Source organism: Schistocerca serialis, chromosome 5 (assembly GCF_023864345.2).
Source record: "Schistocerca serialis cubense isolate TAMUIC-IGC-003099 chromosome 5, iqSchSeri2.2, whole genome shotgun sequence".
Classification (NCBI taxonomy): Eukaryota; Metazoa; Arthropoda; class Insecta; order Orthoptera; family Acrididae; genus Schistocerca; species Schistocerca serialis.
The window spans coordinates 631,632,043-631,650,759 of record NC_064642.1 but is presented as its reverse complement, the minus strand read 5'-3'; the positions used below and the strand labels follow the sequence as shown (position 1 = coordinate 631,650,759).

The 18,717-nt window shown below is 42.9% G+C and overlaps 1 protein-coding gene across 1 annotated transcript in view; it reads left to right on the top strand.

The window, feature by feature from the left end:
• Nucleotides 1-18,717, top strand: part of LOC126480830 (small G protein signaling modulator 3 homolog) — a 166,414-nt gene that overhangs the window by 23,722 nt on the left and 123,975 nt on the right. The window contains exon 7 of the mRNA XM_050104174.1: nt 12,116-12,349. Within this exon, the coding sequence (XP_049960131.1) occupies nt 12,116-12,349 (234 nt within the window). The remainder of the gene's footprint in view (nt 1-12,115; nt 12,350-18,717) is intronic.

Below are 18,717 nucleotides of genomic sequence, written 5' to 3'. Positions count from 1 at the left end.
CCGGTCATCTTCTGTCTTCAGGAAACAAAGCTGCATCCCCATGCCCGCTTTGTTCTCCCCCATTTTCAGTCCGTCCGATTTGATCTCCCTTCTGTTGAAGGCACTCCAGCCCATGGAGGACTCATGATTCTTCTCCATGATACTCTCCATTATCACCTAATCCACTTACACTTCCTTCCAAGCTGTCGCCGTCCGTCTTTCCCTTTCTGGATACACGTTCTCTCTTTGTACTATATACATTCCATCGTCCACACCAATGGCACGAGCTGATCTCCTTCATCTTCTTTGTCAGCTTCCACCCCTCTATTTGCTGGTTGGGGGACTTCAATGCCCACCACCCGCTTTGGGGATCTCCACATCCTTGTCCACGTGGCTCACTATTGCTAGACGTCTTCCACCAAGCGGATCTAGTTTGCCTCAACACTGGGGTCCCTACATTTTTGTCTGCCTCCACGACAAATTTCTCTCATTTGGACCTTGCGGTTGGTACTGTTCCGCTAGCTCGGCGCTTCGAATGGTTCGCCCTCGATGATACACACTCGAGTGACCACTTTCCATGTGTCCTTTGACTGCAGCCTCAACTGCCATATATGCGCCCGTGACGCTGACGCTGGAAGTTTGCCCAAGCCAACTGGACACTTTTTTCGTCTCTAGCGACATTCGATGACCGTCACTTTCCCAGCATCGACGATGAGGTCACACATATTACCGACGTTATTCTTACAGCTGCGGAACGTTCAATACCACGCACCTCCGAATTGCCCCGTCGCCCCCCAGTTCCTTGGTGGAACGAGGCATGCCTTGACGCAATACGTGAGCGGTGATGTGCTCTCCGCGTTTTCCGCCACCATCCTACTTTGGCCAACTGTATCCGCTATAAGCAGTTCCGGGCGCGATGCCGTCGTGTCATCCGCAATAGCAAGAAGACAAGCTGGAAATTCTTTATTAGCTCATTTAATACCTTCACTCCCTCCTCGGAAGTTTGGAGTCGGCTTTGACAGTTCTCAGGCACGCCTAGTTTCTCCCCGGTCTCTGGGCTCACTGTCGCGCATGATACATTAGTGGACCCTGTCGCAATTTCTAACTCATTGGGTCAGCACTTTGCTGAGATTTCGAGCTCTTCACATTACCCACCAGCGTTTCTCCCGAAGAAACGTGCAGCGGAAGTGCGACCTCTTGCTTTCTCCTCTCAAAATCGCGAAAGCTACAATACTGTTTTCTCCATGCGGGAACTCCAACATGCACTCTCTTCTTCTCGCTCCTCCGCCCCAGGACCGGATGGTATCCACGTCCAAATGTTGCTGCATTTATCAACCCATAGTCTGCGTTACCTCCTTCGCCTTTATAATCCAATTTGGACAGACAGTACTTTTCCCAGACGATGGCGGGAAGCTATCGTCGTTCCTGTTCCGAAACCTGGAAAGGACAAACATCTCCCCTCCCCATTTCTCTCACGAGTAGTGTCTGTAAGGTATTGGAGCATATGGTGAATCACTGTTTAGCTTGGTGGCTGGAATCCCGCAGTCTTTCAACACCTGCCCAATGCGGATTCTGAAAGCATCGTTCTGCAGTTGACCATCTTGTTGCCCTCTCCACTTATATCACGAACAATTTTCTCCAGAAACGCCAAACAGTAGCAATATTTTTTGATCTGGAGAGCATACGATACCTGTTGGAGGACAGGCATCCTCCGCACGCTGTTCTCTTGGGGCTTTCGAGGTCGGCTGCCCCTTTTTCATCGCGAATTTATGGCAGAGCGCACATTTAGGGTGTGGGTGAACACTACTCTCTCCCGTACTTTCTCCCAAGAAAACGGGGTACCCCAGGGCTCCGTGCTGAGTGTTGTACTGTTTGCCATTGCCATAAATCCAATTATGGATTGTCTCCTTCCCGATGTCTCGGGCTCCCTCTTTGTGGACGATTTTGCGATCTACTACAGCTCTTAATCGACCAGCCTTCTTGAACGACGTCTTCAAGGATGTCTCGATCGCCTCCACTCTTGGAGCATCGAAACCAGCTTCCGTTTTTCTCCCAGTAAGACCGTTTGTGTTAATTTTTGGCGACATAAGGAGTTTCTTCTGCCCTCCTTACGTCTAGGTCCTGTCAACCTTCCGTTTTCAGACGTCGCTAAATTCTTGGGTCTTATGTTTGACAGAAAACTGTGCTGGTCCTCCCACGTTTCCTATCTTTCGGCTCGCTGTCTGCGATCCCTCAACACCCTCCGTGTCCTGAATGGTACCTCCTGGGGAGCGGACCGAGTGGTCCTTCTCCGCCTCTATCGCGCCTTAGTGTGCTCGAAATTGGACTATGGAAGCATAGTCTACTCCTCTGCTCGGCTGTCTATTCTTCGGCGTCTCGACTCTATCCACCACCATGGATTATGTTTAGTGTCTGGAGCTTTTTACACCAGCCCTGTGGAAAGCCTTTATGCTGAGACTGCTGAACCTCCACTGTCCAATCGGTGAGCAGTCCTTCTGAGTCGTTATGCTAGCCATCTGTCTTCCATGCCTGCTAATCCAGCCCATGACATTTTTTTCGATGCCTCCTTTGATGTAGGGTATGCAGGCCGCCCCTCCTCCCTACTACCACTGGGAGTCCGCTTCCGTCAACTGCTCCATTCTCTTTCCTTCCGCTTTCCTAAAACCTTCTTGACAACTTGGGGTAGAGCACCGCTTTGTCTCCATCCCCGGATCTGCCTGCTCTGTGACCTGTGTCGATTTCCCAAGGATGGTACCCCTTCACTTGTTTATCGTCAGGCATTTGCTGCTCTATGTGCACAAATGACGGACACCACATTTATTTACACCGACGGCTCGAAAACATCGTTAGGTGTAGGGAGTGCCTATATTGTTGGCGAAACCCCAAATCACTTTCGGCTTCCCGACCAGTGTTCGGTTTATACTGCGGAGCTTTACGCTGTTCTCCAGGCTGTCCACTATATCCGCCGCCATCAGCGGATACAGTACGTTATCTGCTCAGATTCGCTCAGCTCTCTCCTCAGTCTCCAAGCTCTTTACCCTGTGCACCCTTTGGTCCACCGGATTCAGGACTGTCTGCGCTTGCTCCACCTGGGGGGCGTCTCGGTGGCGTTCCTCTGGCTCCCGGGACATGCTGGTATCTGTGGGAATGAGGCGGCCGATATAGCGGCCAAGGCTGCAGTCTCTCTTCCTCGGCCAGCTATTCAGTCTCTTCCGTTTACCGATCTACGGAGCGGTTTATGTCGCCAAGTTGCTCATTTATGGCATGCGCATTGGTCAACACTTCCCCATAATAAATTGCGGGAAGTGAAAGCCCTTCCTTGCGCTTGGACCTCTTCCTCCCGAATGCGTCGTCGGGAGGAGGTAATTTTAGCTAGACTCCGGATAGGGCACTGTCTTTTTAGCCATCGACATCTTTTAAGCGGTGATCCTCCCCCACTCTGTCCCCACTGCTCTCAGCTGTGGACGGTCAGACACCTTTTAATTGAGTGCCCCTATTTTTATCCGTTACGCTCCCGTCTACAGCTATCGCCTGATCTATCGTTGATTTTAGCAGATGACACGCGCTCAGCTGACCGCGTTCTACAGTTTATTAGTGACAGTGAAATGACCTCAGTCATTTGATATGATTTTTTTTTTTTTTTTTCTTTTTTTTTTTTTTTTTTGGGGGGGGGGGGGGGGGGGGGACAACCAACCCCTTTCTATAGTGGATTTTTAAGCATTCCTTCTGCCTTTAGTTTCTCAAATTTTATGACTTTGTTCCCCTTGCTGCTGATTTTAAATTTCGTTTTTTTCCTGTTTCCTACGTCACGGGCTGGGCGCTAATGACCATAGAAGTTTTGCGCCCTAAAACCACAAACAAAAAAAAAAAAAAACAAAAAAAAACACAGTGGGACCCACCTCCTCTTTCTCAAAATCACCCTCTCCAAACCTTCCAGGAATTTCTCACTTCCAGCCTTGCCTCTCAATCCTCCTTGAAAAACCTTAATCCTACTCCCAACATCACCACTGCTGAAGCCCAGGCTATCCGTGATCTGAAGGCTGACCGATCCATCGTCATTCTTCCGGCGGACAAGGGTTCCACTACCGTGGTACTTGATCCCGACTCAAAACTCCTTCACTTTCGAAGGCCAGACAAACCAACAATTAAAGGGAACAGCCATGGGTACCAGGATGGCCCCCCTCATACTCCAACCTATTTATGGGTCGCTTAGAGGAAGCCGCCTTGGTTACCCAGGCCTGCCAACCAAAAGTTTGGTACAGATTCATTGATGACATCTTCAGGATCTGGACTCACAGTGAAGAACAACTCCAGAATTTCCTCTCCAACCTCAACTCCTTTGGTTCCGTCAGATCCACCTGGTCCTACTCCAAACCCCATGCCACTTTCCTTGACATTGACCTCCATCTGTTCAATAGCCAGCTTCACACATCCGTCCACATCAAATCCACCAACAAGCAACAGTACCTCCATTATGACAGCTGCCACCCACTTCATATCAAACGGTCCCTTCCCTACAGCCTAGGTCTTTGTGGCAAACGAATCTGCTCCAGTCCGGAATCCCTGAACCATTACACCAACAACCTGAAAACAGCTTTTACATCCCGCAACTACCCTCCCGACCTGGTACAGAAGCAAATAACCAGAGCCACTTCCTCATCTCCTCAAACCCAGAACCTCGCACAGAAGAACCCCAAAAGTGCCCCACTTGTGACAGGATACTTTCCGGGACTGGATCAGACTCTGAATGTGGCTCTCCAGCAGGGATACGACTTCCTCAAATCCTGCCCTGAAATGAGATCCATCCTTCATGAAATCCTCTCCACTCCACCAAGAGTGTCTTTCCACCGTCCACCTAACCTTCGTAAAGTCTTAGTTCATCCCTATGAAATCCCCAAACCACCTTCCCTACCCTCTGGCTCCTACCCTTGTAACCGCCCCCGGTGTAATACATGTCCCATGCACCCTCCTACCACCACCTACTCCAGTTCTGTAACCCGGAAGGTGTACACCAGGCTGTTCCTGCTCGTCGGCTCCGTGGTGAACCGCGGAGCGCTCCCTGCTCCAGGGAGCCGTGTCGCTCGCTGTGACCAGTCAAGTGGGCCGGCACGTGGCACTGCTGGCTGAGGCAGGCGGCAAGGCAAGCGTTTTGATGTGCCAGCTGCGTCTTACAAGATCGACAACCTCACGCTCTTAGCTGCTACGACGTGGTGACATGCTACACCGGGAAATACAATGTTCAGGAAATAACTAAGAAACAACTGTTTTACAAGAAATTGCATACTAAATTTATTGGGCCTCTATAGCTTGACATTTTCTTTTCATTACAAGATCGGAAATATCAGGCGTCAAAGTGTGTGCAGCGTTAATGCGGAGGATGGCCTTCATTGTTGCATCCTGAAGAAACGATCGTTCCTTACTTTTTACTGTTTTCATTGCTGAGAAAAGCGGCTCACAATAATACGTATATCCAAACATGCACATGGTCTGAGCGGCATTGTTGTGAAGCTTGGGAAATGTTTTTTGCTGTAATCCAACGTGTCGTAGTACCTCTCTTTCAACAAAGTTGAATTTTGCAAATCAATAATCTCGAATTGAAGTGACGATGACAAGTCATCGGGGGAAACTGAAAAACGAGTGCTGAAAACCGTAAGTTCCATTTCCAAACTAGTGAGGTCTCGGAATCGGTTTCAAACGACGTGATGAGCTGCCTTAACTTTGCTTGGTAATCGCCGAAAGTAGTACCTTCAGGTAGTTTTAAAGAAGCAAGACGATTGAAGAACGTTAAATGTCCATTACTCATCTGCCTCTCAAATAAACGTAGCTTTTTCATGAACGCTTTGATCTGGTCGTGCTTGTCAATGTTTAGCTGCCCTTGCCCTGCAGTGACAGATTTAAATTATTCAGATGCATAGTTATGTCATCTAGGAACGCCAGGTCTGATATCCATTTTATATCTTTCAGACAACTCATTTCTTCCCCTTTGATTTCGAGAAAAAGGGATATTTCCTCACAAATGGCAAAGAAAACATCAAGAACTTTTCCCCGACTCAGCCAACGAACCGTACGGTGGTAAGGTATCCCCATACTCCGCTTCCATATCTTTCAGGAATCCTTTGAACTGGCTATGATTCATACCGTGACGCCGCACAAAATTCACACACTTCACGACATCTTTCATTACGCCACCTAGCTCTATTGTTTCAGCACACAGTACCTCTTGGTGAATAAAACAATGAAGAGTCAAAATGTCTTTCCCGAAGTCGTCCCTGAGTTTATTTTTCAAACGAGAAGCAAAACCTTGGTGACGCCCAATCATTTGTGGTGCACCGTCTATCACTACAGAATGGAGCTTATCCCACCGCAAATTCATATTGTCCACTGATTCACAAACCGCTTCAAAAATGTCACGTCCTGTTGCATCGTAATCGAGTGGTACCACATCCAAGAGTTCTTCAGTTACTTGCAGCTCCATGTCGACACCACGAACAAAGACTGCAAGCTGAGCACAGTCCGATATGTCGGTGCTTTCGTCAAGCGCTAGCGAAAATGCAACAAAGCTCTCCGCATTTTTCCTGAGCTGTGTCTCTAAATCCACTGCGGCGCCCAGGATTCGACGAGACATTGTTTGCTTCGACAGGAAAACCCTTTCAATCGCCTGCACCTCCCTTGTTAACAAACATTCTGTAACTGCTACCATGCACCATTTTATGAGTGGTCCCACCGAAAACGGCTTGCCACTCGTCGCAATGATGTGAGCGACCCTGTAGCTTGCTCGAATTGCAGATTCAGTAGTGTTTTCTCTGCTCTCATTCACCTGAAAATTATAAACGCATCACAGAACACGAACTATGTTGCATGTTTTGATACCCTCCCTATTACGAAACCGTTTTCAAACTTACATCTCCTGATATGTCGTTCTTAAGCCTGGCTACCAGTTTTCTGTGTGGAACGCCTTCTACCTGATCGTAGTGCGATGCGTGAAGACGTGTATAATGTAGTTGTATATTGTACCTCTTCACAGAATTAAATACTTTGACATACAAGACACTGCGGACGACCATCCCTCTCAATGAATAGAAAGATATCCTCCAATATCCAAAGAGGTACAGGGCTCCTGCGGCTAGTCATGCTGTCACTGAACACGGATTATTGCGTCAGTTGCGACTGCATGCGGCCAGGGGGCAGTGAGTTCGCTTTCCCCCTCCAAGCGGGCTCCGAGCTGCCGCAGTGAGCGCTCCGGAGCGCTTCGGCTCCCTGGAGCTCGGCTGGAACAGTCTGGTGTACACGATCAAAGGCAGAGCCATGTGGGAAAGCACCCGCATGATTTACCAACTGACCTGCCTACACTGTGAAGCTTTCTATGTGGGAATGACCAGCAACAAACTGTCCATTCGCATGAATGGACACAGGCAGACAGTGTTTGTGGCTAAACATGCCTTAGTGCACGCCCAGCACATCTTGGCACAGTGTTACACCGTCCGGGTTATCTGGATACTTCCCACTAACACCAACCTGTCAGAACTCCGGAGATGGGGAACTTGCCCTTCAGTATATACTCTCAACCTCCACTAATTTCAAGTTGCCATCGCTCATACCTCACCTGTCATTCAACAACATCTTTGCCTCTGTACTTCCACCTCGACTGACATCTCTGCCCAAACTCTTTGCCTTTACAAATGTCTGCTTGTGTCTGTATATGTGCGGATGGATATGCGTACGTGCGTGCTTGCGTGAGTGTATACCTGTCCTTTTTTTTCCCCTAAGGTAAGTCTTTCCGCTCCCAGGATTGGAATGACTCCTTACCCTCTCCCTTAAAACCCACATCCTTTCATCTTTCCCTCTCCTTCCCTCTTTCCTGATGAAGCAACTGTCGGTTGCGAAAGCTTAAATTTTGTGTGTGTGTTTTTGTTTCTTTGTGTGTCTATCAACATACAAATGCTTTCGTTTGGTAAGTTACATCATCTTTGTTTTTAGATATATGATTTTCTGCAATGTTTCACCCACTGCTTTGTCCAACTCCTAGTCACAAGAATAACTGATACCATTGCATAAACAAATGTAAGGCTGTAATAAAAATATTGTTCTGTACTACAGTGCAGGGGTGTTGACACCTTGGGTTGGCGTTGTTCAGTGATATGTAATATCTGGTTAAATCTGTTGGGAATGTTTTAATATCACTGAAAGGATAGACTTATCACCGTATAGTGGAGATACTGAGTCACAGAATAGGCACAACAAAAAGATTGTCAAACAAGTAAGCTTTTGGCCAAAAAAAGCCTTCATCAGATTACCCCCCCCCCCTCCACACACACACACACACACACACACACACACACACACACACACACACACACACACCCCTACCTACCTGTTTCTTGCTGCCAAGGACAGTCTGGCTTTGGCTTGTTATGACTGTTAGTCTTCATTATGTATCAAGTTACATGAAAATGCTTAAAAGTAGTGTGGATAGATACTCTAGTCACCTAGTAGGAGCAACAGCAGCAGGAAAATACACAAGATGTAGTGACGTGCAAGTTTTTGGAGCCATTGAACCTTTCTAGCAGGAAGGTTGAAGAGAAAGGAAGATGGATATGTAAAAGGGACTAGTGATGTTCAGGAAATAGTGCGTTATGGACTAGTTGTCCAGAACTCACCCATGAGAGACTTAGTGGATAGAATGAGAAGAAACGACTAATTGTTGGTGGCTGCACTGTAAGAGATTTGAAAACATTAAAACATAAAGAAGGAAGATAGGTAAAAAACAAAATATAGGTTACTGAAAAAATATTGTGAGGGAATGAGTGGTAAGCTAAGTGTATTGTTCGTGGTAGAAAGATGAAGGGGCAGAGAAAAGTAGACTGGTTGAAAATAAAAAGAATATAGAAAAAGAAGAGTGGGAAAAGGAATAGTTATTGAAAAGAAATGTTGATGCTACAGAAATTAATGTAAATTCAGGCCAGGTGGGTGGTGAGAACCAAACACATTTTGTGAATCCAGTTCCTACGTATGGAGTTCTGGGAAACTAGTGTCAGGAGGGAAAATCCAGATGGCACATGTGGTGAAATAGGCACGAAGGTCACCACTGTCGTTGCAGTGTGCTTTGCAAAAAGATATGAGGGCTCTTCAAAAAATCCCGGACCTTTGTTCACAGAATTTTTCTGTGCTTATCTTGTACTTATTGCAGATGGTCTCCTTCTAAATATTCTCCTCAACAATTTCATTGTTCCCAATGCAGCTTTCACTTCCGGAAGCAGTCTTGGTATGCCTCTTTCTGGATCGCGCAGAGTGCTGTCTGTGAATTTTCTTTTATCTCGTCTTTTATTGTTGCAAATCTTCATCCTTTCAGTTGGGTTTTCATCTTTGGAAACAGTCCACTGGGGCCGGGTCTGGAGAGTATGGAGGATGAGGCAGCACAGTGATTTCGTTTTTTGTGCGGAAGTCGCACACCATGAACGTGCAGGTGCGTTATCGTGATGCAAGTGCCATAAGTTGTCTCGCCATATTTCAGGCTGTTCCTTCAGTTGAGTTTATCCCTGTGGCACCAATTCATGAAGAACTAATCCTTCAAAGTCAAAGAAAACTATCGGCATGACTTTGACATTTGAACTTTCCTGATGAGCTTTTTTTTTGGTCTGGGAGAACCTTTCCCAACCCTTTTTGAACATTGAAACTTGGTCTCAGAATCATAACTGTAGACTAATGACTCATCGCCATTTAAGATTCTCTTAAGGAACATCTTTTTCTCATTTGCGTGATCCAAAAGCTCTTCAGTTTGCAAGACAAGGGTCTTTCTAGTCTCAACTCGTGAGCCGTGGGACAAAGTTGGCGGCAACATGGTGCATTCCAAGATGCTGTGTTAGGATTTCATGTCGTGATCCAACTGAAATGTTTACATTCTGCTACAATCTCTTGGACAGTCAGCCTCTGACATGCACAATTTTGTTGACATTTCTGACAGGAGTGTCATCGGTAGATGACAAAAGGCGTCCTGAACGAAGGTCATCTTTAACTTCTGTCTGGACATTTTTAAACGATGTAAAGAATTTGTAACACAAAGTATGGCTTAAGCACTCACCACCAAAGGTTTATTACATCATGTGGTGTGTGTCTGTAAAGGTTATCTTGAGTTTTATGCAAAATATAATGTAGAGACATTGCTCCTCTAACTCTGCCATCTCGAAATTCGCAAACTGTGTGACACAAAATTCTACTCAATACAGCATTGAAAAATAATGAATAGACATACAACAGTGAAACTTCCATCAGTTACACATTAAACATGGACATGTGCGGGGATGCTAACTGCATTTCACTCCAGCACATCATTGATGTTAAATTATAAATGTTCCAGAATTTTTTGAACACACCTCACATTATGTATTACCAGTATACATCCTCTGTGTGTGCCCATTCATCCTAACTGCCAACTTGTGATAGGCTTACCAATGTAGGTTGAACAGTGTTCACTGAACAGCTGGTACAAGACATGGTATGTCACAGGTGGTGCTCCCTTTGATGGCATATTTTGCTAGTTACAGAGCTGGCTGGCATAGGTGGTGATGTGTGTATGTATCAGGCAAGTCTTATAGTGGAGAATGTCACAGGAGTAGGAACTATAGAGCAGGGAATGGGTGCGAGGTGTGACTAGATATTACGAAAATTGGGAAGGTGAAATTATTCTAGGTGAAAACTTTAAAAATATTTTTTTCTACAGAAAAACAGCATTATCAAGGCTTCAGGTCTGTACCAAGAAGCCAGTGAAACATGTAATCGGCAGTTACACCATCTGGGCTTTAAGTCATCTGAATTTTCCTTTACTACCCCTCCTTAACCACATACCCAAAACGTTTGTTGGTCAAAGAACTACATAATCCACACAAGTTAGGTGCTAAATTAATAGCTGCCATACTGCACTTCACTCAAAACTTTGTTCCATACCAGCTGAATTTATACGAACTACAGCAGCTTTAAAATATCTTCAAAATCTGAATGTTTGCTTGCAGACATCAATGAACAAGAAATGTCACAAAAATTCTACTTTTAATAATACGATGGGTGATGAGAAATTAAGGTTACAAGGCCGATATTCCTGGAGTTTAATCTACTAGACACCAGAAGTATATAGTAATTCTGATACTTGTGGTTGCCAACTGCGCAGAGTTATAGCCATTCATGACCTACAGCACTAGTTGTAGGTAGTCACAAATGGCAACTTGTTTGGGAAACTGATCTTGCAAAGAAATGTGCTCAGTTATTTGATTTCTGTGGGCAAAACCTCTAACTACAGCTGAAATACTCTAGTAGCTGGTAGAGGTATATGGAGATTGTAATTTTTTGTCAGCTGGTTGCAGAATGGTGTTGCATATTGTTGAAACAATTTCCCTGGGATATCATTAACCACCCTCCCTACAGCTTGGACCTCACTCCAAGCAACTTAGTCCTTTTCCCTCGCTTGAAGGAACATGTAGTAGGCCAATGATTCACTTCAGAAAGAGGTGAAATGTTTAGTGACAGTGAAGCTAACACGCAATGACAATATTTTTACCAGGAGGGTAAAGCTGTCTGCCTCACAATAAGAAAAGTGTCTGAACTGATAGTGACAATCAGTTGACAGTATTGTTTGTCTGAAATAAAATGTACACTTTTTCTGCAGGCTTTGTAACCTTAGCTTCTGATAACTCTTCACAAACTGAGAGAATATAGGTAATTCTGAAAAGTAGGAGAAAAAAGTTCATTGGGTTGTCTGCTATATCTTGTGGTGGTGGGTACAAATTGTAGCCAAATAATGGCAAAAGAACCTTCACCAAAAGGGACCATTTGAAATGTTGCGTGGTCTTGTATTGAAATTTTGTCAACGTCTGACGTTGTGTATTATTTAGTATCTTGTGCATTTCTGAAATGCAAATGTTCAGTTGCATGACATTGTTTTCATATTAGAACTATTGAAGTTGATACATATTCTATAATTTAGTAATAAAATAAACTTTTAGTAGTTTGTTAGTTGAAAACGAACAGCAAGCAACTGGCAGATATTTCATAAAATGTTTCTACTAATCTTATTCAGAGACTCAAATCCTAATAACTCATTTAAGCACGAATATTTGGTTTCTCATCACTTGTAAATTAATTTCAGGAATCCAGGCAGACCAGAGGGTACTTCGTGCCCTCATTGTGAATTATCTACCAGATGTGGACATGGCACTTAAGGAACATGATATAGAGCTGAGCCTCATCACTCTTCATTGGTTCCTCACACTTTTTGCTTCTGTAGTTCATATGAAAATCCTTCTTCGCATTTGGGATGTCTTTTTTCTTGATGGCTCTCTTGTGCTATTTCAAATTACTCTGGGGATGCTCAAGAGTAAAGGTAAGTAGCAGTGCTTTATAAAAATCGAAATTCCAGTTTAATTAATTACTTGCTCGTGAAAATATGGTATAAATAAGGTGACTGCTAATTGCAGTCACCAGTTACAGGATACATAGACTGAGGAATGATGTCTTTAACAGTAGCACAAATTTAATAACGTTCTCCATTCGAGAGGCAGCTTCACTGTCACGTTCAACTGGTGTTCAGCATCCACATTTTCTTCTGTAGCGTGAAGTTCCTCTTTATCAATTCCCAGACTCAATTTAATCATTGAGTAAATCTTTGATGTATGCCCCTTAGTCTCCTGTAGGGTAAATTGTGTCGACAGAAAGGCTGTTCCGAACAGCAACATAGCAAAGCCCTTCACTGCCTTGTCATTTTTGTCAGTATCAGCCTTCTAACAGCATCCTTACGGAGTTTAAGATCTTCCTTTGTAATAGACACCAGATGTTTGCAGTCATATTCTGTATCTGCTGTACTACCTGATTAATTTTTCATGTGCGATTTGTGGGGAGATTAGAGTTGGGAATGTGCTGCAGAAGTAGTGGGGCCTCTCTGTGACACTGCTAGTTCTCCATTGTCAAACCCATCCCCCCTCCACAAGGAATCCATGTGCCCCTAACCTATACCCATTATGTTGAAGACAATTCAGAGCATGTTACGATATTTCTTATTGTATTTTTTCAAATTCAGTTTCTTTATACATTTTGTATTCAAGATGTTAATAACTTCAAATATCGTTAAAAATATAACTTGTATATTTGCCCATTAACCAGATAAGTGCATTCTTTTTCACGTGAGGGCAGTAACCCACATGTGTACTGATGAGGCACAGTATCAACAACGTTGCATTTACTGCAGTGGTTAGTGTCACTTAAACTGATGGCAGATGGATGCTCATTGGTGCTGATGATGTTATTGACTACCTTGCACCAAACTGTTCTCAATTCAGATGAAATATCATCACTACTGATGTTTCCTCAGACTGCATTCCATGCTATTCTAGCATATTTGATTTCATTTTTCCTTTCGTTTTCTTCTTTCTGCTAAAATAGCTTTTGCTGTAATGTTTTAAATTTTAAAAGCTTTTTGCTGAGGTAGCTTCATTCAAGATAAAATTCCCTAATATGTTTCAAAAACTTCTTTATTTTTCGACATAGTTCCCTTTTAGACTTCGTCCAATGCTGTTCTAATTTGTTGATCCCTTCTGAATAATAGGAATTGTCCAAGTCAGCAAAATAGCTATTAGTTGCTGCAATCACCTCCTCGTTTGAATAAAATCTTTGTCCTGCCAGCCATTTCTTCAAATTGGGGAACAAATAGTAGTTAGAGGGAGCCAAGTCTGGAGAATGGGGGGGATATGAAACGAGTTGGAATCCTATTTCCATTAACGTTCAACCACAACTGTTGAGGTTTGTGCTGGTGCATTGTCGTGATGGAAAAAGACTTCTTTGCAGTCGAATCACTGGTGTTTTACTTGCAGCTCAGTTTTCAAACGGTCCAATAATGTTGAATAATAAGCACCTGTAACAGTTTTACCCTTTTCCAGATAGTCGATGAGGATTATCCCTTGTGAATCCCAAAAGACAGTCGCCACAACCTTTCCAGCCGAAGAAATGGTCTTCACCTTTTTTGCTGCAGATTCTCCCTTGGTAACCCATTGGTTAGATTGCTGTTCGGTCTTAGGAGTATAGTAATGTATCTATGTTTCATCCACAGTGATGAAACGACACTTAGTCCTGCGGATTCTTCCTGAACAGCTGCACACCATCCTTGCAGCACTTCACATGAATCCGTTTTCGCTCAAGCGTGAGCAATCACGGAACCCATCTTGCGGATAGCTTTCTCATGTCCAAATGTTTATGCAAAATATTACGTACCCATTCATTCGAGATGCCCACAGCACTAGCAATCTCACACACCTTAACTCTTCTGTCATCCAGCACCATATCATGTATTTTATCAATGATATCTGGAGTCGTAACCTCCACAGGGTGTCCAGAAAGTTCAGCATCACTTGTGCCCATGCGGCCACTCCGAAAATTTTGAAACCACTTATAAACTGTTCTAATCGAAAGTGCAGAGTTACAGTAATGTTTATCAAGCTTCTCTTTAGTCTCCTGAGGCATTTTGTCTTTCATAAAGTAATGTTTAATCACCACACGAAAATCTTTTTGACAATCGCTCAACTTCCTTGATTCACACGAATGCCAAACACAAAGAAATAGACCAATATGGCTGAAACTTGATGTGGGTTGTTTCCAAAGATGCTACTAACTAAACACCACCTCGATACGTGCCAGTGGTGCCATCTCTTGGACTTTGCACGGACTTTTCAAACGCCCCTCGTTTTGCTGTAGTGCATGCTAGATGTTAAACATTATGCTTAATGTTCATTTGACATAGGACGCCACGGCTTTAGACACCCTCATTGTTTAGAACCAACATTGCTGTCTTCACAGGCACTCGAATCAATTTCCCTTTTCCTAAGAACTGTGCTAAGGTGGACACGATCACCTTTGCCACAAGTGATGTGATGGGGAGAACTTGTGTTGTGTAGTAGGCATTGGGTAAAACATATGTTTTTATAAACTGTATTCTCTGGAACTGGTCTATGCTGTGTTGACAGTTTTCAATCAAAGCTCTCCTGATTCTCCTTGCCACTGCCCACCAGGTTATTGCTATCATTTTTAAAATTGAAGTTGTTGTTGCTAGTCCAAGAGCTCCGTGTTCACTAACATGGATTGCCCACTCAGTGTACCAGGTAGCAAGGCACTTCATATTCAGAAATTTACTTTTGCTTTTTTATACCCTCTCACTTCACATGGAACAATATTTTGCAAGTGCCATCTCTAGTTGTAACCCGTCTGTGTGGTCTCTGATGATTACACCTACGTAGTCCTCTTAGGCACCTACTAGAGTCTTCATTCATTGGCCGGTAATGCATGTCAGTCGTGTGCCTGCATCTCGTATGCTGAGCATGGTGCTTATGCAGTTTGCAAAATTTCTTCTGATGTCTGGTAACTTCTGTGACACTTTTGATTGCTGTTTGGTTTTACTATAAAACTTTGCTTGTTCATTGTGGGATTTTGGCAGTGACATCACCTGTTGGTGACAGTCACTCGCTACCTCATCATGTTTGCTTTCAGGTGCATTTGCAGGTGAGTCTGTTTGCATTGACAGACATATCCGTACTACAGTGCAGGGTTGTTGTCAATTGGGCCCGCATATTGCTAGCTACTGGCAGGTCCTGGACTATAGAACGGGGCTGTAATGTCACCTCGACCTGTTAGGTTGACAGTGGCATACTCGATTTGTCTACTGATATACTTAACTCAGAGTTTTGAATCTGTGATTACAATATTGTCTGAAATTATAGTTTCCAATATTGTTTTCTGAATGTCACCTATAAATTCTGTGACAGCTTGATATCCTTTTCTCTTGTACTACTGCCATCACAAATTCGCCATCCCTTGTGATGGGTGAGAATGTTGACCATGGCCGATACTGGCATTTGCCTAGAGTGACCCATGAAGCCTCAGTCAAGACTGCTGGACCAGGAATTGAACCCAGGCCCTCCCTGATGCCAGGCTTGAGCGTTACTGCCACCCACCAGGCTCGGTGTTGTTGACAGCACAGTGGGAATGGTGCATTGCTTGCAGCAGATGCTTTAGTGCGTACACAGCTGCTTATGGCATTGTGAATCCCCATGTGGGAAGAGAGAGAGAGAGAGAGAGAGAGAGAGAGAGAGAGAGAGAGAGAGAGAGAGAGAGAGAGAGGGTTTACTGTATCTGGGGGAAAAACTGATCTGGAGACAACGCATTGCATGAACTAATTGTGTACTATAAGTTTTACACACTGCTAATAATTCTCTGTAATTATCAATTGGTCATTAGAAGTTTACTGTGTAAGAGCTTCGAAAATTCTCCATGCGTCAGTGTATTTGGCTGCATGCTCCCGTGTTTCTCCTGCACGATTCTTAGTTAACTTTATCCTCACTATTTTTCTTTTCTGAAATTCAGCAAGAATATTCCTGAATCCATTTACAATTGGACTAACTAAGCATTCCACATTCATTTACACTAGTTTATGATTAAATCTTCGTTGAACCATTTGTTTCTCAGTTGGTCCTAGTAACTAATTAACCCAACATTTTTAAAATTCTTTTCACGTTAATTGTTCATGTCTTGTATCCATAACATTTCATACTGGTAAGATTATAAACTTAAAATTTCACAAATGTTGCTGATTTGGTTTTGAAATTAGTTTTCTGGAAACATTTTAGGCTTCTTTTACTCTTGCATTAATTCATTACTACTTGTCTAGCCAGACTTGAACAACAAAAGATAAAATCACTAGACCATATCTATAATTTCTGATTGTGCAGTTATTAGATTTTAAAGATTGCTAATTAAAGACTGATAATTTTAATGACATGTCTTGCTTACTTTCTGGGTTAGAGTAGCCGAAAAAAATTTTGCGGCAATTGAATAGTTAGGGTTCTCCAGGAACTCCTTAGTTGACATTCTTTAAATTCGGAAACTGCTACTTTCCTAATGTCTTTTGGGAACTGTACTGCTGATAGGTATTGTTCAGTACACTAACATACCTCAATAGATTCCTTGTTTCTCGAAGGCTGTTAGTACAGTAGTTATTGAAATTTGATTAAAACTTCTAAAATCTCTGTGGTAATTATTTGTTTTACGATTTTATTCATTACTTGCAGATAATCCATTATGCTGTATCCACTTCTGATGTCAGCTTGTTCCTTCTCTTAGTTAGAATGGTTCTGTTGGCATTTAGTGCACAGCACAAATTCAAAATTAGCAAAATCAGTAGTCAAATTAAAATTCAAAAGTATCAGTTCTTCTACAGTGTAAAAACATTTATTTGTTAGAAATGCCTGTAGTTTATTGTTAAATATCGGATATATTAAATTTATTTCCTGTGGTATCTTATTTCAAAATATTATCCAAGTGTTAATTCTATTCATGTGATAGGATGATGATTTGAAATGTTTGCTATTTTATTACTGTGTGATAAAATAATTATGTAAATTCTTGTTCAGCACTAATTTGCCTGTTTTCATGAAGTAGTCCGTAGTGAATAAGAGTTGGAAATGAAGTGGAACATTCAGAACTTGAAGCACAGTAAAATGAAGTTTATTTTTTTTGCATTCTGCAAGGGGTGATAAAAAGTTTCCATTTGAGGCCATTGCTGCAGCGCATTTGCAATGAATGCAACGCTGATGAGGGTGTATAAGCACTGACGAGTAGACAAGGTAATAATTTTTATTTTCACTGGAGCCACAGTCATGGTAATTTCTTTTAATAATTTTGCGACCATTTGACCATAATAATTTTTATTTTATTGTTGTACAATCGAGACTTTGCCCTTATGCTATTTTCAAGTACAAAAACTTATTTATATGTCAAAAGGCTGAAATCTGAATTGCAAAACAATAAATAAAAATTATTAATCAAATGGTGGCAGCATAATTTAAAAAAAAAAAAAAAATTGCCAAGGGATTTCTTTCCAACATGCATGCGGTAAATGCAGAAACATGAACTATGGGAACATTACCAAATGTGTCCAAACAGGACTAATGTACTATTACTCTGTTCTTAGTTGCCGAAGAAGAAACAACACTAGTGGATATCCATCCGAAAATGAAGAACTTGCATTGGGAAGCATGTCTGTCAAAAATCACATCTGGGAAAACTAGGACTGAGGGTGCCGCTGCTTCACAGTAATGCGCATGCCCATATCTCAAAATGCCGTAATGCAAAAGTTACGACAACTGAGGGAGACACTCTCGCTCATGCCCTATAGTCCTGACCTTTCCCCATGTGATTATCATGTATTCTGTCCCTTAGAAAGGGGCTTGAAGGGTTGATTATTCTATCAGATGAGTGCAGGAAGCAGTTACGGACTTCTTCATACAGCAGGACATAGTGTTTCACCATAAGGGTATCTTCAACATGGTGCATCAGTGGAATGATTGCCTCAATGCTCATGGCATACAGATTCTGCGCTGTACAGGCTTCAAATGTAAAATTTTGATTGCCCATTATAAATACATTATTCTGTGAAGTTTCCCCAGAAAATCATACCATATTGAAGCACGTTGAAACTGCATAGTAAGCTTGTAATGCAGTTATTTCATTTATGGAAGATTGAAGTATTCTTCGGCCATAGCACATAGATGAGAGTTCCTTTCACAAGTTACTTACATATGTCCTATTTCCGTCCCTGCTGAATCCAGATCAATCTATCTTCTTGGACTTGCATTTTCTGGAGGATTGTCTTTAAGTTTGCTTGTGTAAATATTTGGCTAAACAGTGGAAAGAAATGAATGCAGTTTTTCA